Genomic DNA, 21,855 nt, shown 5'->3' on the forward strand with positions numbered 1-21,855 from the left:
GTCCCCTCAAAGCAAAATTACCCAGTGTCATTTGTCCTAAGAAAAGTTTTTGCTAAGATACAATCTAAAGACAGTCTTAATACTATAAAAATTGATTCACTTTATTTTTAAGCAATGTCACAATATCTTTCTCAGAAATATTTTTTTTTCAGGTGGTAAAGAAAGTCAAAAATTAAACTTCACCTTGACAAACTTGAAATTAGAAGACTATTCATTTTTTGCACATATTGTTACATCAAGCAGGAACTTTTCCTTTGATGCAATTAATGAAAATGACAGGAGTCCAGTAAATAATACATGGTTGCATAAAAGAGCCAAAGGAGTCCGTGTTTATAGTAATGGACGTCATTTGTATGGGTTCATTATGAAGGTAAAATAAAATAAATTTTGAGAATCGTTGATCATTAAATATACTCATGTACGCTAATATATATCATGAAGAAAAGGAAAACAGAAAATGAAATCAGTAATACCGGTAGTTAATGGTTAAGATTTTACTTACGTGTACTAGTAAGAAATTTTTGTTTGCTGTTGCCAGAAAGCTTATAGAAGATCCTACAGTTCAGGTTGTCAGTCCTGTGATTTTTCCCCATCCTGTTACTTAGTGGTACATACATGCATGAAAATCATGAAAATCAGTTATGATTAAAGTTTTGTACCAAGTATATTAAACAAATTATAGAATTTCGATAATTCTTGTAGAAAATGCGTTGGTCTTCAAAATAATTTGTTTCTAAAGTATGTAATAATTAAGTCTACCCTCATAAATCTCTTTATATTCAGCTAATATTTAGTCAAAAGGTCAATTTTTCTTAACCCACCCTTTAAATTTGATACTGAGTAATATCAAGTAACCATTGAATACATGTGTGCATGTCTAAACATGAAAGACTGAGGTAGAATTCTGAATGATTAAATCAATAAAGTAATGAAATAAGATAAAAGATAATAAAAAAGATTAAAAAAAAAAAATACATTGCCTTTAAGTCATTCTACTCCCTGTAAAGGAAGTTTTGGAGGATCACCTTGTCCTTCTGTCTGTCTTGGCAATCATGTTCAGGCTGTAACTTTAAAATGAAGCATCATTGGAAGCTTATTTTGACCTTGACCTTTCAATTAGCTTGACTTAACTATTACTTCATTTGCATTTATAAAAGTTCAGAAAAAAGTTTCATGATATTTTATCAAAACTCATACACTGATATATGTATATGTTGATGGAAATTAATTTTCTGACGGTGACCTTCCTTGTGTTCAAGTTTAGTTTCAAAGAAACTGTTCAAGATAGTATTTTCATCAAACTTCATGCAAAGATTTTTTTTTTTAAAAAATGACCTTGACATTTCGAATGACCTTGACCTCATCATCGCTCTGCTTTTAGCAAGGTTTAGAATTTTCATAAAAATTATAGCACTAATACAAAATGGTGAAAGCTATTCAACTATGGCACAATTTTCTGGTCTTTACCTTAATTTCACTTTTCAAGCTATTTTAATCAAACTTTATACGAAACTATTTATTGGTTGGAGCAATTAATTCTATCATAATTTTTTGACCTTGAATTTCCTTTGTTACTTTTCTTCCTTATAACCTTTCCATGACCTTGAACTTCATCATAGAAGATTTTTTGATATAGCTGCATATACTTTACTAAGATGCATATTGGTTAGAGCAATTCAACTCTGTCATTATTTTCTTAACTTGACCTTTCTAATGATGTTGACCTCATTCTTCTTTCATTTTGTACAAAATATTTCCATCAAACTTTGTATCTTAAAACAGTGTACAAATTAGTGAGGACAACTAAAGATGTCATAATCTCTTGACCTTGAATATTGCTATGACCATGAATTTAATTTTTTTCCCTTATTTTGCTCTTAGTTTGTCTTATTTAATTCCATACAGGATTACTTCAGGAAACTCCATGCATCAATAAATCTTTGTAGAGCATTTTTACCATATAAACTAAAGAGATCACATATAAATTTGCTAAATGTGACTTCATTTAACTGTTAGATGAATCAATTTCCGACCATAGAAGGAAGCTGAAGTACATTTCTTTTCATGTTGAATACAAATGTACAGTACCTTGGGTTGGGCATTCATGTCCTGTGGACATGTTTCTAGTTTGACACAAATTGCTTAGGTAATGCATTAAGGCCTAGAGCGAAGGCAAAGAAAGGGAACCATTAAGAGTTCATTAAAACATGTAATACAAAGAATATCTCATGTTTTATGATTTGATATAAATTTTTCTTATCTAAATTGTATGTTTTCTTTCACCAATGTTAGATAGAAAACAAAAAAAACTATATGATTAAAAAAGGTAATATCCAATCTCCAAACATGGGAGATTTGTATTTATTCAGGTATACTCACCTCATGTAAGGCTGATGACCTGTACTTTTGCTATTTTTTAAATACAGGAAACATCCACATCCAGTCATTTTCATTTAGGAGGAACATCATCTAGAAACAAATCTTTTGAAATAAGTGCTCCAGAGTTTGAAGTGGACTTTATCTGGGATAAAATAAGATACAGCTCTGACCATATATACAGGAAACTACAAAGAAAACTTTTCTGGTAAATAAGATTTAATGTACATATCTACTACTGTCTTTACAATATTATGTGGTAATTCTTCTTTAAGTCCAATGCAACTTCAATTCTGCAATCATATTATATGTGCAGTAAAACTTGTCTAATCCGAACACCACTGATTCCATAGATATTGATCGTACCAGGCAACATTCTGGATTAGACAGATTAAACAATTGAATTTACTGAAAAGGACTTGAGGTTAACATTGTATCAGGCAACATTCAGTTTAAACAAGTCCCACTGTACTTAACATTGAAGTTACATATGAAAATATGGTACAATTTGCTATTAATATACTGCGTACATGCCAACTTAAATTCTTATCTCAAAACATGTTTAAGATATTATTTTGTAATTATCTTTAATGTTAAAGCACTCTTTGTGCAGTTTATTGTATACAAGATTGTGCATTCCATTTTTAGCTCACCTGAGCCAAAGGCTCAAGTGAGCTTTTCTGATCACATTTTGTCTGTAGACCGTCTGTCCATCTGTCTATCTGTCTCTCCGTCCGTCCGTCCGTCTGTAAACTTTTCACATTTTCGACTTCTTCTCAAGAACCACTGGGCCAATTTCAACCAAACTTGCCACAAAGTATCCTTGGGTGAAGGGGATTCAAGTTTGTTCAAATGAAGGGCCACACCCTCTTTCAAGGGGAGATAATAAAGAATTAGTGAAAAATTAATAGCATCTTTTAAAAATCTTCTTCTCAAGAACCACAGGGCCAGGAAAGATGAAACTCATGTGGAAGCATCCTCAGGTAGTCTAGATTCAAGTTTGTTCAAATCATGACCCCAGAGGGTAGGGCGGGGCCACAATGGAGGATCAAAGTTTTACATAAAAATGTATAGGAAAAATCTTTAAATATCTTCTTCTCAAGAACAGAAAAGCCATGATGAGTCATATTTATATGGAAGCATCCTCAGGTAGTGTAAATTCAAGTTTGTTCAAATCATGACCCCCGAAAAGAACTGAAAATCATGTTTAGTCATTTTGATGTGGAAGCATCCTCAGGTAGTGTAAATTCAATTTTGTTCAAATGATGACCCCCGAGGGTAGGGTGGGGCCCAATAGGGGGATTGTAAGTTTTACATAAGAACATATAGAAAAATATTTCTTCTCAAGAACAGAAAAGCTATGTTTAGTCATATTGATATGGAAGCATCCTCAGGTGGTGTAGATTCAAGTTTGTTCAAATGATGACCCCTGGGATAGGGAGGAGCCACAATGGGGGATCAAATTTTTACAAAGGAATATATGGGAAAAATTTTTTTAAAAGTCTTCCCAAGTACAACATAGCCATTTGTTATATTGACATGGAAGCATCATCAGGTAGTTTACAATTCAACCCCCCCCCCCCCCCCCCCCCCCCCGTTATCTTTTCAGTACTGAACTGATTTGTGCTTTTGCCTTGCCAATGTGCTCAGGTGAGCGATGTGGCCCATGGGCCTCTTGTTGTTTGTCTGGGAGGCTTAGTGGTTAGCACATTTAACTGGCTTCTTCCCACACTAATGACTTTCTTACACCTACATCTGTGCCATCAAGAATGATTATTACTGGTAATTTCAGTTGGGGAACTTGACAACTATAATAATTGATTTATAATAAATCTAACTCATTTTCATTTTATTTTGAGGACTGTTATATTTTTCTGCTCTAGCACTAAGGCTTGGCCCTCCCTATATCCACTACACTTTAACACAGAATATGCATCAAAGGATGGAGACAGGAGTGATGTATTTATTGAAATGGAATTGAGTGATCTCAACAAAAATGAAACTTCTATAAGAAATTACACTTTTCACGTAGGATATCCAGGTAACTCTTTTTTTTTTTTGTTGTTGTTGCTGATATTAAGTTCATGTACTCATGACTTGTTACTGACTGATACAATTTAGAGTGGTCCATCCAGAGAGAAATATAAGTCGATTAATATCCATTTAGATGGACTCAAGGCTTAATTTGGCTGCATAGTTAGGAAAGAATTACTGTAACATACTAATCCATCATCTTAGAGAATCTGGACTTTTACGCTGACTTATTAAGAACCTGAGCCAGATGCTCACGTCTGTCACTTTGTTGATCAGAATACAAAATAACTTTCTTAATATGTATTAAAAAAAGAAAAGAAAGATTTTTTTACAGTATAGCTAAAGTTGTTGAATAAATGAATATGTATACTTATAAATGTAAATTCAAATTGTTCAAATCATAGCCCTTGCACTTTTACATGAATTAGATTGGATTGCAATGTAATTCATGTAAGTCAGATTTGTGAAGAATTTGAATTAGGTGAGCATTCTGGTCCATGAATCTGTTTTTCCTTGCAATACTAGTTCATTTAAGCATTGAATTATAAGTTTTTGACTTTCTTTGTGTCATAACATGTGCTGACAAATTGAATAAGCTGCCCGAGCAAAAGCATTGTTTTTGTCATGATGAATGTCCGAAATTTACGATTCAGTGTTATGTTTTACATTTAATGAATACACAGAAGATTGATAAAATATTGCATCCTTGAATACATCATACCTGATTATATGATACACACTACACTCTTGTATAGCTAAATTGAGCCATTTCTGTTCAAGGTGAGCGTGAATTTGATTTTCATTAATGACGCTGCACTTTTACAGTGTTCAAAGTTGACATCAAAATAAAAATCATTACTTTTACCTTTTAATTTCCCTGTCTGGTTTTTGGTGTTATGAATACCAAAGTTTTCAGCATACTTTATAAGAAAAATACATATATAATGTAAATATTTATGATATGAGAGCTTTTTTTGAGAGATTGAGATACATTTATATTATCTCTAAGTATGTAACTGTCATTTATTTGTCATTGTATTCATATTACATAGACTGAAAAAACATTACAGTCAACCAGATGCATTTTTTGATGATGCAGGTCAAGATGTTGAAATAGAGTACAGAGAAGAAAACAATGAAACACTTGTTGATATTTCAGCAGATGTTTCATTCCTTGGAAAGCATCAGCAACAGGTACATGTGCATCATTCTAGTATAATTTCTTTTTTGCTGACACCAAGAATGACATAAATATGTTTACGTTTATCACTGTAGTGATTTATTTTATGTTTAGGTTAATTTAATGGTAAATGCAAAGATAAAAAAACCTGAGAATAAGAAATCAGGATACCAGTTTAACATTCTGCTTGAACAGAAAGACAGATACAGCGTGAATGTCTCAAGCCATATCAGTTTGGCTCAGAATATAGGAGCTGATATAGATGTGTTCTATAAACTGTTCAATACAACAGACCCACACAAATCCAAGGTAAACATATCTTGTTTATTTCAAATTGAAATTCCTTATTTTAAAAAATTTACTTTTACATGTAATAATTTTTTGCTATAAATGAAGTAAGTGTCCAAATACTGAATTGAAATACATGTATATGTAAGTAAAAAAGTAATAACCTTAAATTGCTTTTGTAAATTTACTTAATTCTTAGGATATTTTTATAGCCATGATGAAAGAATAATTTTGATACTCTTCAATAATTTGCTAATTTTTACAGAATTTAAAGTCAATGTCAATGACAAGCACAAATAGACAGGATGGTGAAAAGAAAGGGGCATACTCTGAATGTGAATGGTCTGGAATATTAAGTAAACAGAACTGGAGAATGAGGGCAAATCTGACAACAAAAAGAACTCCTCTACTTTTACAACAGGGTCCTGCAACAAACTTTGACTACAAACTAATCTTTGTGTACCCATCCTGTGACAGCTCTGAGTACTTGATTGGCAAAGGATCTATTGGAAAACTGATCAGAAACACTTTTTTAAATAGCCGGTAGGACTTCTTAATCAGAAAAAGAACTGATAAACTGATTTGAAGGTAGAGGAGATGGTGGCCATTCTCCCTTTCCCTTCTCCCCCTCTTTTTCTCCTTTTTTCATTTTTCAGTCTCCTCTTTCCTTCTCCTTTTTCCAATCCCACTTCTTTCTTTTTTCTCCCCTTCCTACTCCCCCCTCATCCTATTCCCCCCACCTTCCTCTCACATCTCCCCCCACTCCTTCCCTCACAAAATAATTTTAACTACCGGTATAAGGAATTAAAAGGTCTGAGTCACTAAAGTACCCTATTGTTATTATTTTTTGTTACAGAATGATAAAAATATTATCCAGTCAAGAACTCAAGGCCACAAAATGTCAAGTTTATTTGCCGAAGGTTTATTGAAGATTGTTCATAAATATGAGCCCCAGATCAAGGATGGGTTCACATAGGAATCCAGATTTTTATGTAGAAATATGTAAGAAATATCTTTTACATAAGAATACAAGTCTTCAAATTGTCAAAATCATATGTAATGATAACAGGATGATGGTGGGTGGATTTATCGATAATAGATATGTGATGAGATCAACCCTTAAGTCCATAAGTCAGGTCTCTCTACTCAGAGAGAGGGGGAGTTGTGTGGTCAATGCCTAGCACAGAATTATATACAGTAACTACAGTTGAACTTCAGTATGTCAGTCATCTATATCTCAAATACCATGCTTTTGTCAAGTGAGTTGAAAATCCCAGATACTTTTTTATGGCAACCCCCAATATCTTGAATCCTCAGATATTTCAGTTTTCTCACACCCCCACTGAGTTTGAAAAACAAGGTCTGACTATACTGTTAAGCAGTGCTGGCTTTCTTGGAGACATCTCTGATATTTGATATTAAATTTATTTTTGAGATAGATAATATTTATCAAACACAAAGAATACTTATTAAACTGTTGAAAGAAGGATACAATTTTGAAATTTGTAGGCATTGGTTTAATTCAAGTTTATTGTATGGAAGACAGAAGGAATTTGATGTATCCAGAGAAGATTTAGATGCATCAGTTACTGCAGATATCAACTTGTTTGCCAAACAAATTTATTTTAAGGATTGTGAATTAAGTTCATCCTTAAATATTACAAATACTGTGCAACCCAGTTGGAATTTCAACATGTCCAAAAAGATCTTACTGAAACAACAAGAATGGAAGCAACAAGAACAAAAGAAGAAAAACAAGACTGTCACAGTGCTATTCAAAGCTCACCAAGTTACTCCATGGAAGTTCCTGGACTATCAGACCGATAGTAAAGTATCATTTTCTGGACAACTTATAGTCATTTTTAGCAACCATTGACATCATGTGTCAATTGTTTAAATAATTATTTACAGAAAGAAATACAAAACAAACAAATAAAAAAAAACTTCCATATCTTGGTGTGATGCCATGTTTGTTATGCCCGTACAAACAAAGTTTTTTTTTTGTTGGGGGGGGGGGATATATTGGAATCACCATGTCCATCTGTCTGTAGACATTTTCTATTGTTTAAAAATGATCTTTGAAACTACTCAATATTTAAAAAAAAACCTTTAGAATTAATAAATATTATTTGAACTTGAGCATCTGGTATTCAGATGGATTTGTCAAAATTACCAAGGTCATTTTGGACAAGGTCAAGATCACAGTGTACATATGTATCAAATTATTGTTTTAGCCACAACTTTAAAATATAAAAATAGTAGAAGCTTAAACTGAGACAAAGGGTGCTTGTGACTAAAGGGTATGTCCTGACCATAACCAGTGTAATTTGGAGAAACTCAAGATCAATTTCACCAGTTGTAGAAGTATAGAATTCTTGCTATAGCTATAACTTTGATGTGGAAAAAAAAACATGAGAAGATTTTACTAAGCCCAAAGGATGCTTGTACCTAAAGGGTGTGTAACAACAATACACCATAGTCATTTGGACAAGTTCAAGGTCATTGGGTTTGAAGTGTAACATTCTTGTTCACAACATTATATAAATGGTGCATGTTTTGGAGGTTAACAGTTGAATTTGACTGTAATTTAAAATTCTAAAAGATAAGACTTTTTGTAGGAGGTATAGTATAAAGTCATGGTCTGAGAAGTTGTTTATTTTGTGACTTGGGCTGTAGATGAATTTTCATTCTCAACACAAGCATTGTTTTTGAGGTGTTACAACATTCAGACTGTTTGTACATTCCATATGATTCAGGCCATGGGAATTTGAATTATAATTGTTTGACAAAATGGCAGGGCTCTTTCTAAAGCTATTTTAAAGTGAGCATTTTTTTCCCTTGTCCTCTGGGAGTATTGGTTCCATCAGGACAATTTAGTGTGTAAGTAGAATTTCCAAAACATGTTTGTTTGACTCCTTCATTTATTTTAAATGTCTTTCAATAAATGGACATATATACATGTAATACACAGTATTGAAATACATTAATCATAATTGGTATTTTTTTTCTTAATGATCAATGATTCCAACTTATTACAGATACTATAATTCTTAATAAAACTGGTGGCTATCCGAAATACATTGTGGATATTCTCTTAGGATACTCCAACTCATATTGGACAGCCAGACACAATATTAGAATCATATTGAATAATTCTGAAGCATTCTTCAATCACAGTGGAACTATTCAAAGCAAGGTAAGCAGAACTGGGACTCTAGGTAGAGTAGGAACTGTTTATAGTAAAGTAAGCAGGGGTGAAGCTTATGTACAGTAGGAACCGTTTATAGTAAAGTAAGCAGGGGTGAAGCTTATGTACAGTAGGAACCGTTTATAGTAAAGTAAGCAGGGGTGAGGCTTAGATATGGTAGGAACTGTTTAAAGAAAAGTAAACAGGGGTGAAGCTTATGTACAGTAGGAACCGTTTATAGTAAAGTAAGCAGGGGTGAGGCTTAGATATGGTAGGAACTGTTTAAAGTAAAGTAAACAGGGGTGAAGCTTATGTACAGTAGGAACCGTTTATAGTAAAGTAAGCAGGGATGAGGCTTAGATAGAGTAGGAACTGTTTAAAGTAAAGTAAACAGGGGTGAAGCTTATGTACAGTAGGAACCGTTTATAGTAAAGTAAGCAGGGGTGAGGCTTAGATAGAGTAGGAACTGTTTAAAGTAAAGTAAACAGGGGTGAAGCTTATGTACAGTAGGAACCGTTTATAGTAAAGTAAGCAGGGGTGAGGCTTAGATAGAGTAGGAACTGTTTAAAGTAAAGTAAGCAGGGGTGAGGCTTAGATATGGTAGGAACTGTTTAAAACGAAGTAAGGAGGGGTGAGACTAAGATAGAGTAGGAATTGTTTAAAATTAAGTTAACAGGGGTAAGGCTTAGATAGAGTAGGAACTGTTTATAGTAAAGTAAGCAGGGGTGAAGCTGTTGAATGTGAATTAACCAGTAAACCTGAGTATGCACAGTTGAAAGTAAAGTGAGCAGAGTTGAAGTTGTTGAATGTGAGGTAGGCAGAGAAGATTTTGAGAATAAATGAAGCAGAGGGGAGAATCAGGGTATGTAAAGGTGTGACTATGGAAACTAATGAAGCAAAGGGAGGAGTATTAGGGTTTATCACCTATATAGCTTGTCACACAAGCTTTGATAGGTTACAAAGTTGGGTGTAAATTTCTGTACACCCGACTTGAGCCGGGGGTAAAAAAACGAGACGTCACAATGCATAGTTTCACTATGATAAAAAGCAAATAATATGATGTAGCGGTGCATTGTAGGATGTAGTAAATCTAATTGATAGCTTGAAACACAGTTGATTGTACTTGTTTACAAAGAATTTATTTGGGTACAAAGGAAATAAATTCGTTATCCAGGTCCAAGGGTGTATGGGGATTTACCCCGGTTGTATTCCATACACACTTCTGCCTTTGGCCTCAGAGTGTATGGAATAACACCCGAGGTAAATCCCCGTACACCATTGATTGGACCTGGATAACTAATGATGTGAAGGTGTGACTGTGGAAACTAATGAAACAGAGGGGAGACAGGTATGTAAAGGTGTGACTGTGGAAACTAAAGAAGAAGAGGGGAGACAGGTATGTAAAGGTGTGACTGTGGAAACTAAGGAAGCAGAGGGGTGACTCAGGTATGTAAAGGTGTGACTGTGGAAACTAAGGAAACAGAGGGGAGACTCAGGTATGTAAAGGTGTGACTGTGGAAACTAAGGAAACAGAGGGATGACTCAGGTATTTAAAGGTGTGACTGTGGAAACTAAGGAAACAGAGGGGAGACTCAGGTATGTAAAGGTGTGACTGTGGAAACTAAGGAAACAGAGGGGAGACTCAGGTATTATAAAGGTGTGACTGTGGAAACTAAGGAAACAGAGGGGAGACTCAGATATGTAAAGGTGTGACTGCGGAAACTAAGGAAGCAGAGGGGAGACTCAGGCATGTAAAGGTGTGACTGTGGAAACTAAGGAAGCAGAGGGGAGACTCAGGTATGTAAAGGTGTGACTGTGGAAACTAAGGAAGCAGAGGGGAGACTCAGGTATGTAAAGGTGTGACTATGAAAACTAAGAAAGCAGAGGGGAGACTTGGGTATGTAAAGGTGTGACTGTGAAAACTAAGGAAGCAGAGGGGAGACTCAGGTATGTAAAGGTGTGACTGTGAAAACTAAGGAAGCAGAGGGGAGACTTGGGTATTATAAAAGTGTGACTGTGAAAACTAAGGAAGCAGAGGGGAGACTCGGGTATTAGAAAGGTGTGACTGTGGAAACTAAGGAAGCAAAGGGGGAGACTCAGGTATGTAAAGGTATGACTGTGGAAACTAAGGAAGCAGAGGGGAGACTCAGGTATTATAAAGGTGTGACTGTGGAAACTAAGGAAGCAGAGGGGGAGACTCAGGTATGTAAAGGTGTGACTGTGGAAACTAAGGAAGCAGAGGGGAGACTTAGGTGTGTAAAGGTGTGACTGTGGAAACTAAGGAAGCAGAGGGGAGACTCAGGTATGTAAAGGTGTGACTGTGGAAACTAAGGAAACAGAGGGATGACTCAGGTATGTAAAGGTGTGACTGTGGAAACTAAGGAAACAGAGGGGAGACTCAGGTATGTAAAGGTGTGACTGTGAAAACTAAGGAAACAGAGGGGAGACTTGGGTATTATAAAGGTGTGACTGTGGAAACTAAGGAAACAGAGGGGAGACTCAGATATGTAAAGGTGTGACTGCGGAAACTAAGGAAGCAGAGGGGGAGACTCAGGTATGTAAAGGTGTGACTGTGAAAACTAAGGAAGCAGAGGAGAGACTCAGGTATTATAAAAGTGTGACTGTGAAAACTAAGGAAGCAGAGGGGAGACTCAGGTATTATAAAGGTGTGACTGTGGAAACTAAGGAAGCAGAGGGGAGACTCAGGTATTATAAAGGTGTGACTGTGGAAACTAAGGAAACAGAGGGGAGACTCAGGTATGTAAAGGTGTGACTGTGAAAACTAAGGAAGCAGAGGGGAGACTTGGGTATTATAAAGGTGTGACTGTGGAAACTAAGGAAACAGAGGGGAGATTCAGATATGTAAAGGTGTGACTGCGGAAACTAAGGAAGCAGAGGGGGAGACTCAGGTATGTAAAGATGTGACTGTGGAAATTAAGGAAGCAGAGGGGGAGACTCAGGTATGTAAAGGTGTGACTGTGGAAACTAAGGAAGCAGAGGAGGAGAATCAAGGTGTGTAAAGGTGTGACTGTGGAAAGGAAACAGAGTTGAGACATTGAATGTAAAGTAAGCACTGAAAATGTTGAAAGTAAGGTTATCAGAAACTTAGGTAATATCTAATCACAGATTCAATTAATTTAGCATGTAGTAATAAGTATGCAGAGATTACAAGGAAAGAAACATTTGTGGAAATGTATGATACGCAGGAGATTTTCGGAGTACAATATACATGTATATACATATATATACAAACAAACTATGGTTTGAAATAAAGGAGCATTAAATAAAATGGCAACTCTTGTGTGATCAACATTAAATTGTGTGAATTAGGTTTAAATCAATTATTATTAGCTCACCTGAGCCAAAGGCTCAAGTGAACTTTTCTGATTGAAATTTGTCCTTTGTCTGTCGTTGTTGTAGTAGTCGTCGTTGTCGTTGTCATAAACTTTTCACATTTTCATCTTCTTCTCAAGAACCACTGGGCCAATTTCAACCAAACTTGCCACAAAGTATCCTTGGGTAAAGGGGAATCAAGTTTGTTCAAATGAAAGGCCACGCCTTCTTCCAAGGGGAGATAATTATGAATTCATGAAAAATTAATGGCATCATTTAAAAATCTTCTCAAAAACCACTGTGCTTGAAGATATGAAACTTATCTGGAAGCATCCTCAGGTATTGTAGATTCAAGTTTGTTCAAATCATGACCCCCAGGGGTAGGGTGGGGCCACAATGGGGGATCAGTTTTACATAGGAATACATAGGAAAAATCTTTAAAAATCTTCTTCTCAAGAACACCAAAGCCATGATGGGTTATATTTATATGGAAGCCTCCTCAGTTAGTGTAGCAGACTTGTCGAAATTTTAAAATCATTGTCAGACATTTGGTCTGACAAAGTCAAATGTTCTGTCGGACCAGTCAAAGTTTTGTCAGACCAGATACATGTACCTTATTTTGACGCTGTGAAAGTCGTATGAATAACAGCACCAAAATGCCCTGGATTATTTTCAACAGCCTTCAATCTTACAAGTTTCCTTCCTTGGGATAGAAAGTCTTTAATAAAAGACATAAATGACACGTTTTATGACTTTGCTATAACAAATTTAATTGGCTATCGTCAACGCGCCGCGTACACGGCCATTTTTTTCTGTGTTTGTGACCTTCAGCTAGGCATCCCGATCCCGACCTTTATTAAATTTGCATCACGTTCGATTTTTTCAAACGGTCATTTGGACCGACGTTTTCTTAAAAGTTGTCGGTCCAGACAAATTTTTACCGGCCTTGCCGACAGGACCGACGGATTTCGACAAGTCTGGTGTAGATTCAAGTTTGTTCCAGTCATGACCCCCGGGGGTAGGGTGGGGTCACAATGGGCATTCAAAGTTTTACATAGGAATATATAGGAAAATTCTTTAAAAATCTTCTTCTTAAGAACAGCAAACCCATGATGGGTCATATTTATATGGAAGCCTTCTCAGTTAGTGTAGATTCAAATTTGTTCCAGTTATGACCCCCGGGGGGTAGGGTGGGGCCACAAGGCTATCAAAGTTTTACATAAGAAAACATAGGAAAAATCTTTAAAAATCTTCCTCAATAACAGCAAAGCCATGATTGGTCATATTTATATGGAAGCATCCTCAGGTAGTGTAGATTCAAGTTTGTTCAAATCATGACCCCCAGGGGTAGGGTGGGGCCACAATGGGTGATCAAAGTTTTACATAGGAATATATAGGTAACATCTTTAAAAATCTTCTTCTCAAGAACAGCAAAGCTATGATTAGTCATATTTAAATGGAAGCATCATCAGGTAATGTAGATTCAAATTGTACAAATCATGATCCCCTGGAGAATAGAGGGGCCATAACAAGGGATCATACAAAGGAATACAAAGGATATATCAATCAAAATTTTCTTCTTAAGAACAGAGCCATTATTTGTCATTATTTGTTATTTTTTCCTAGCCAAAGTGCTCAGGTGAGCGATGTGGCCCCTGGACCTCTTGTTTTGCAGATCTCTTTTATTCCTTTGGATATGACATTTGGTATTGATTGGCAATTTGGTTATCGAATGGATGGACAACTTGGTATCCAGGGTAAATTTTCCAAAGGGAACAAAAACTATGTAATGAATGTCCAGTTTGTTATGCCCAAACTCATGAATGTAACACTGACTTCAGAAGTTCAGGTAAATGAACTTTCTTTAATATAATAAAAAGAAATCATATAATGCCTTTGCCATCAGAAAATTGTGTTATGGTGATATATACTTGTGGTGAGATCAAATGATGAATTGACATTTCTCATTTAAATCCATATAGTAGTGTACATGTATAAATGTAAATATTTAAGTCTCCTTTTTACTCTGGCCTTAATAAGCTTTCAGATGTGATAAATTATTATATGAAAGAATGGACCAGTCTTCACTTGGGATTCATACCTTAAAAAACTTATACTTGTTGAAACCTTTGATTTCATTGAAATTTTTTTTCCTTGCTTTTTATACAGTCCAATGTGAGCGATGTCTTGACTTTGGTGAGTGAAGTGACTGGGTCTACCCAGATCACAAACAACCTGTCCTGGCCCACAGATAAAACAAATCTACCCCATCAATTGAGGGCCATCAGGTCATCTGTACACCTTGTGGGACAGGCTTTCATTTCAGCAAGCAAAACAATGATGACTAATCTTAGAAAGACATTCCCAGGAAAAGAAATTCCTTTTTTGAACATGGTAATTAAGGACTTTTCTGATTGAATTCTTTAAAAATAATTGTTCTTGCTAATTGAGTAACATACTACAATTTAAGAATGATTGCTTTTTATATAGACAGTGAATACTTTTTACAAGAATCATCTGGAGCCATTTCTGCAAGCTATACCTCTTACTAGGCCAATTAGAAGTACAATAAAGTCTAAACTGATTTCTAAGAATAAAACAGGTAAAGTACTTTAGAAAATATTATATATCAATGAATATCACAGGACAAATGTGTATGTTAATGAACCAAAATTTATCAACAGGAATCTCTATGTAATGAACTTGAGAGAAAATTGATCACCTTAGTAAATATCCTGAAGTATTATTAAACTTTTTTTTTTCTGATTTCTATTTTTAATTAAGGATCAGCATTTATTTGGCACTTGGATGTGTACATTGCTGAATTGCTAAAGATAACTGGACATTCACTCCAGAACCCCCCTGGCCTTATGGTAGGGATCACAAACAGCTTGAAGAGGAAGATCATTGAGATCTTAAAGGAGGGCAAACTAGTCTGGGTACAGCCATTCCCCTTCAAGATTAAAACATTTCTAGTGAGTTGAAATGTATTTTTGTCCCCGCTTTCATAAAAGCAAGGGGAAATTAAATCTGTTTTGTCTGTCTGTCTTTCAGTCTGTCTGTCACAGTAGCTTTAAGGTTCATAAACCCTCTGCTCACTCATATAAAATGCTGCTTTAACTCTAATGATTTTCCAAAAGAAATGTGTTTTACAAATGAAATAAAAAACAATTATAGTATAGCTTTCGAGGCAAAATTGGACAAAAAAGACAGGAATAATAGAAATTTATTCAGAGTGTCGATGAACCTTAACATAACATTTGAATGAGAAAAGGTAGGGCTGTCCTATTTCACATGTACATTACCTATGACAAGAACTTTCCAAATTTAGTATGATTTTTGACCCCATGACTTTGCCTTTGAAGTTTGACCTACTTGTGAAAAATGTTAACTTTCATGATTTCTTTTAAATGAGAGAAGATATAGCATTCATATTTGACATGTGCATTACCTGTGACAAAAACTTAATATTTTTATGATTTTTGATCCCAAGACCTTGACCTGGATGATTGACCTACTTTTCAAAAATTTTAACATTGGTGATAACTTGAATGAGAGAAGATAGGGTGTTCATATTTGACAAGTGCATTACCTGTGACAAGACCTTTCCAAATGTACTGTTTTTTGACCACGTGACCTTGAAGTTTTACCTACTTATCAATACTTTTAACTTTGGTCATAACTTTTTCTCCAGAAGAGACGGGGCTTTGATATTTTTTCACGTGTGCATTACTTGTGACAAGACCTATCAGATTGCATGAAAGTGATTTAGCATGTAAGTCAAAACTAGTACATGTAGTTGAACCCTATGTATTTTTCAGGTCAGTGGGTCATTGGTCTGATGGAAACCAATTAAAATATTGGATGAAGGAAAATTTTAAAACCTTTTGTCAATGTATGATTGTGGAATTATATTATACATGTAAATTCTTGATACATGCCAGTTTTATTATTCCTGTTGTTATAACCATATTATTTGTATTATTAGTATTGGAAGGAAACAATTGGTCAGAGGTACCTGTCTAATGTGTTATCTGTACTAAAGAGAAGGAAACCTTCACAGCCTTCAAACCATAAAGCCATCATAAAAGGGTTCAGACAAATCACAACGTTTGATAGAAAATCATTTGAAATTCCAGGTACTGTACAGGTTTCACAGACTTGAATTATCAGTATTTATTCCCAAGCAAATAAAATAGAACTATTATATTTATAGTCTCCTTTGTTGAAACAGTGTGGTAAAATATATTACTGTATACAGGGTTATTTTCGCCCTTTCATACTTGCAAACAATTTTGCCCCGTTTTAAATTCGCCCAGTCACAATTCTGTTTAACAAATTATACTGTGATTTTTGAATTCGCCCCGTTTTAAATTCGCCCACTTGTGTGTAGGGTGAAAGGGGCTAAAATAAAACGGGGGCGAAATTTTCCCTGTATACAGTAGTTTGTGATGATTTTTTGTTTTAACATACCTGATATTTAATGTAATTTGTAGATACAATAAATTGTACCGGTAATCTTGATTTGCAGACAAACTCCAAGAAGTTATGCATATAGATATTTCTTAGGTTTTTACCATTTGAAACATTAGTATTATGACTTAGACATGTATATTTTAATTCATAAATGAAAAAAAGTTCATTAAACTTAACTGAGGGTATCCTGTATGGAGCACCCATACTTTTTTCCTTAAGAAAACATTCCTATTTGAGACATTTATACTTGTACTTCCCAATTATACTACTACAATCTCCTTAACAGTCCACATATTTAGCTAAATAAATGAGCATTATGACATGACATTTGTGTGGATTCAGAATCTTGTATAAGAGCCTCTAGATTGTCTTTCCTGACTTGTTTCTGTATTTTATGAGATGATTTATTAATGATTTTATAAGGTCAGTAGAGGAGCCTAATTTTACATTTCAGAGAACAAACTGGAATGTAAACACCTGTTAACAGCTGATTTCCACCGTGGAAGGTTTGCTGTTATCATGTCTATCAGTGAAATTTCTCTGTTTACCGTGGACAGTTTTGTTACTGTGGACAACAAGGGGAGATTATTCCATGGAGATTGTGATGTTCCAGCGTAAGACAGAGATTAATATAAGCATCTGCAAACTATTTATAAAAATTATATCATAATTAGGTATTCTATACATTCAATTTTAAAATAATCCAGTAAGATCATTATTAAATGTCTTAGGATGATGACAACATCTGCATACTCAGTATCCATCAGTCCTAGAGTTGTCTGTTAAATAAAAAAGTTATTAAATATTTTTTCAATTCAGTAAAGATTGTTTAAGAATAAAAGATACATGCACTCTTTAGTCTGATCAGGAAATACATGTATACATTTTGTATTGTTTCACCAGTAAGATGCTACCACCTGCTCAAAAAGACATACAAATAACCAGACCGAACAACCACACCATAAATATTGGAACAAATCACGGCATTAACCTAACCTTCCATATTCTCCAAAATGAATGCCATGTGGAGCTGTCGCCTGAGTTTAGAAATGAGACACTGGGTCTGCTTGGAAATCCGGACTCTCAGAAGGGAACAGACTGGAGAGATCCTGAGGGAGTGATATTACAGAAACTCAGTCAATTCCTCCCAGCTTTTGCTCTTGGTGGACCCAAGTACTGTCATCAAGAAGAAAAAATGCAGAATGTCACTCAGCAATATATTCACACCTGTAAGTTATCTGTTGACTAACCACTGAAATCAGGTTGTCAAAAATTCTTATTAACTAAGATTTCAGAAATTAGGCAGTCATTGAATGCATGTCGGTATAGGGTAATATTTTGACCCCCCAAAAAACATTGAACACGGATTCAATATATTGCATAATATTTTGAACCTGGGTTGCAATACTCCCCCCCCCCCCCCCCCCCCCACAAAAAAAAAAATTGATCCAATGATTCAAAATATAATGGTTATAAAATATTGACCCTGGGTTCAATTTTTTACAACAGCATACTCCCCCCAATTACCATTTTTTTAGGGGGGGGGTGAATTAGAAGGGGTTGGAGGCTCAAAATATTCAACACCCATTAAACTATTGTTACTTAAACGAGGGCCAGGGGATTAAAGATATTATGATTGAGAAATATTGACCCTCCTTAAGAGGTTTTTTTTTTTGGGGGGGGGGGGGTATTTCAGGATATTATGGACATGATATATTGACCGTCTTTACACCTTTATTTTTTTCGGTAAGAAAGGGTGGTGTTGATGGAAGATAATGTGACTGTGAAATATTGAATCCCCATTAGAGTTTTATAGTTAAGAGGAGGGGGATTCAAGTTCAGGCTGAAAAATATTGAACCCTTCTTAAATTTTTATAGTTAAGAGAAGGGGGTTCAAGATATAATGGCTCTGAATTACTGAATCACTATTAATTTTTTATGGTTAAGAGGAGAGGTTCAAGGTATGGTTGGGAAATAGACTCCTCTTCATTTTGATTTTATTGAAATGGGGAGAGGGGATCAAGATGTTATGACATGAAATAATGAAACCCCATAAGAGTTTTAAAGTTAAGAGGAGAGGGATTCAAGATATGGCTGTGAATATTATTTAACCCCATATTAGAGTTTTTTGCATAATAAACCTGTAGGGAGTTATATATTTTGCAGCCATAATAACTTAAACACACAAACCAACCTCCACCTGTTAAAAAAAATCTCTAGGATGATCACTATTTCCCAACTTTTGAATTCTAATGGGGGTTCAATATATTGCATCCATAATATGCTTACCCCCCCCCCCCCCCCCCCCCCCCCCCAAATGTAGAGGGGTCAATATTTCACTACCATGTCTTGAACTTCTAACTATGAAAGCCTACTTTTTTTTTGGGGGGGGGGGGCAATATTTCACAGCCATTATATCTTGACACCCATCCCCTTAAAAAAAAATAAGGGTAAAGCTTTACAGCCATATTGTCCTGAACCCCCAACCTCAACTCCCAATGAAAAGAAATTAAATGTAGAGGTGGTCAATCTTTTGCAACCATAATATCTTGAACCCCCTCCTCTTAACTACATGTAAGTCTAATGGGGTGCAGTATGTCATAGCATAATATTTTGACCCCCCCCCCCACCCACCCACCCCTCTCCTTAGTAAGGGGATCAAAATATGGCTAAAATATTTTGAACCCTAGGTTCATTATTTAACAGGGAGTTCAATATCTTGGAGTGATATTTCAAACCAGGTTCAAAATATTGTGGGGTTCAATACATGTATAATATATGACACTGGTACATTATTAATTTATATGTCCATCAATATTAGAGCCCTATGGTTGGACTGTTTTCCATTTACAATTCTACAGTGAACTCTGACCCTAGTGCCACACCAGTAGATATTGTCCTGGTTGTTCCGGAGACATTAGATGGTATGGAGGATTTAGATTCTGTACTTATAGAGCTGATCCAGTCCATACAGAGGAGGTTTAAAGACACACAAATCGGTGTTCTGATCTACGGCAGTAAGGACACAACAAAACCCTCTCAGTAAGCTCAAAGCACCAAAAGCTTCAAACCTCAACCTTTCCCTATGATATTGACCTTATTTTTTTCTGATTTTTATGTCCCCCTTCAAAGAAGGGAGGGCATATTGCTTTGCTGCTGTCTGTGAGTCAGTCAATCCACTAGTAGTTTCTGTTCATTTTCTTCGCAGAGGTTGCACATACTGAAATGAAATTTGGTAGATTTATCATAAAAATATCTAAGTCAAGTTATGTTTTGGGTACGATTGAGCAATTTTTGACAGAGTTTTGCCCCTTGAACATAGAAAAATTCCAATTATTGGGGGGGGGGGGGGGGGAATAAGTGTTTCACAATCATCTCTTGTTTGAAAATAGCTCAGTTTTTAAGAAAGTGTTTTCATGAGTATTTTCAGCAACATCATACATGTAAGTGGATACATATTGATGAAGGCAAATAATCTATATCAAAATTTTTTGATATTGACTTTCAATATGGTCTCCATTTATTTTCTTCATTTGTATTTTGCCACTCACTTTTGTCAACACTTTGTAGCTTTCTTGAATACAACTTTATATATGGATACATCCTGCTGATAGCATTCCCACAATGTCAGAGTTTTTTAACCTTAAATTATCCTTCCTAACCTCAAATTTACAAAACAAAAGTTTTAGGAAAATATTTCTTGTATTACATTATGTTTTGATAATTTCAATACAAGAATATTTCAAAAGATTTCAAAAACTCTTGAATAATGACAATCAAAAAGCAGTTTTTTCAAAAAATGGAAACTCATTTCAGCTTGACACATGCTAATTAAAATTTAATTTCTTCTTTTCTTTTACAAGTCAGATACTTTTGAAAAAGGGAACAATTAAGATTGAATTTTAATAAGATTGGCAGTCATTCGGAAGTTGAACACATGTGATTGTAGATACTTTATGGAGGTGAAGTCTATCAATGACACTACGTTGAAGCAGGTTTGTGGGAGAGAGAGAGAGTCACAAGCAGCTCTAATTTTACCTGTGGCAGCTTCCTACCCCTACAGAATACACAGCCATAAAGTCCTACTATTGCTTTCTCCAGTACTGGTTAGTACACAACCAAGCACTTGGTCAAATATTGCTTTTACAATCTGCAGGTTTAGAGTACAGTAAAACTTTTGTACAAACATAGATATAGCAAATTTACAGATGATAGTGATGTTTGTTGGGTTCCAAGCAACATTCTTAACAATTCCTATAAAATATTCAGTTATGATGAACCCTGGTCTAACAAATTTACTGATATAACAAGTTAATTTTGTGTCCCTCAGAGGTCAAAAATAGAAATAACAAAAAATCAACATCTTTTATAACACATTTTTAGGGTCCTAAAATTTAAATATGTAATTTTTTTTATAAACATTTATAAAAGAAATTTTATTAAAGGGACATTCTAGTTCTCCAAGATTGGTTTTTTAATTTAATATTTTGAGTATGTTTGGTAATCAGAAGCAACGTATTTGTGAATTTGCTTTTATTTAAGTTATACAAATCTGTTACATGGATATAATGAATGGATGTAGTGAAGTTGATCTACAGGCCTCAAGGACTTTGCTATATGATGTTTCATTGTAACATTGTAATATACTAAATACTAGTATCTTGTAATTATACAACAACAACAAAAAAGGAATTTTTATAACCAAAGAATCATTCTTAACAATGCAATTTTTCTGGAAGCTCCCTATATTTTTGAGAAAATAATGGTGTCTTAAACAGGATATCTTAGATTCCACCAGCTCTGAAGATATGAAGATTTTGTTGGAACGCAGCAAGATTACTCTATACCTTGCAACTGTATATCAAAGACTGAAAAACAAAGTAATAGGGATCAGCTGGGACAATCGAGCCATCATGTACCCATCTGACAGATTCAAACCACTGTCTTTCCCAAAGGCAAGTCCTGATTCTATACATGCTTG

The 21,855-nt window shown here is 35.0% G+C and overlaps 1 protein-coding gene across 1 annotated transcript in view; it reads left to right on the forward strand.

Moving 5' to 3' along the window:
• Nucleotides 1–21,855, forward strand: part of LOC133199693 (uncharacterized) — a 59,211-nt gene that overhangs the window by 36,923 nt on the left and 433 nt on the right. The window contains exons 22-39 of the mRNA XM_061335563.1: nt 153–370; nt 2,427–2,584; nt 4,260–4,417; nt 5,510–5,604; nt 5,705–5,899; nt 6,144–6,421; nt 7,388–7,704; nt 8,917–9,074; nt 14,074–14,247; nt 14,568–14,792; nt 14,889–15,000; nt 15,183–15,373; nt 16,387–16,537; nt 17,329–17,488; nt 17,778–18,103; nt 19,736–19,916; nt 20,824–20,980; nt 21,653–21,829. Coding sequence (XP_061191547.1) covers nt 153–370; nt 2,427–2,584; nt 4,260–4,417; nt 5,510–5,604; nt 5,705–5,899; nt 6,144–6,421; nt 7,388–7,704; nt 8,917–9,074; nt 14,074–14,247; nt 14,568–14,792; nt 14,889–15,000; nt 15,183–15,373; nt 16,387–16,537; nt 17,329–17,488; nt 17,778–18,103; nt 19,736–19,916; nt 20,824–20,980; nt 21,653–21,829 — 3,431 coding nt within the window. The remainder of the gene's footprint in view (nt 1–152; nt 371–2,426; nt 2,585–4,259; nt 4,418–5,509; nt 5,605–5,704; nt 5,900–6,143; nt 6,422–7,387; nt 7,705–8,916; nt 9,075–14,073; nt 14,248–14,567; nt 14,793–14,888; nt 15,001–15,182; nt 15,374–16,386; nt 16,538–17,328; nt 17,489–17,777; nt 18,104–19,735; nt 19,917–20,823; nt 20,981–21,652; nt 21,830–21,855) is intronic.

This window comes from Saccostrea echinata, unplaced genomic scaffold (genome assembly GCF_033153115.1).
Source record: "Saccostrea echinata isolate AGI-Se365-2 ecotype Australia unplaced genomic scaffold, CSIRO_AGI_Sech_v1 ptg000034l, whole genome shotgun sequence".
Taxonomy (NCBI): domain Eukaryota; kingdom Metazoa; phylum Mollusca; class Bivalvia; order Ostreida; family Ostreidae; genus Saccostrea; species Saccostrea echinata.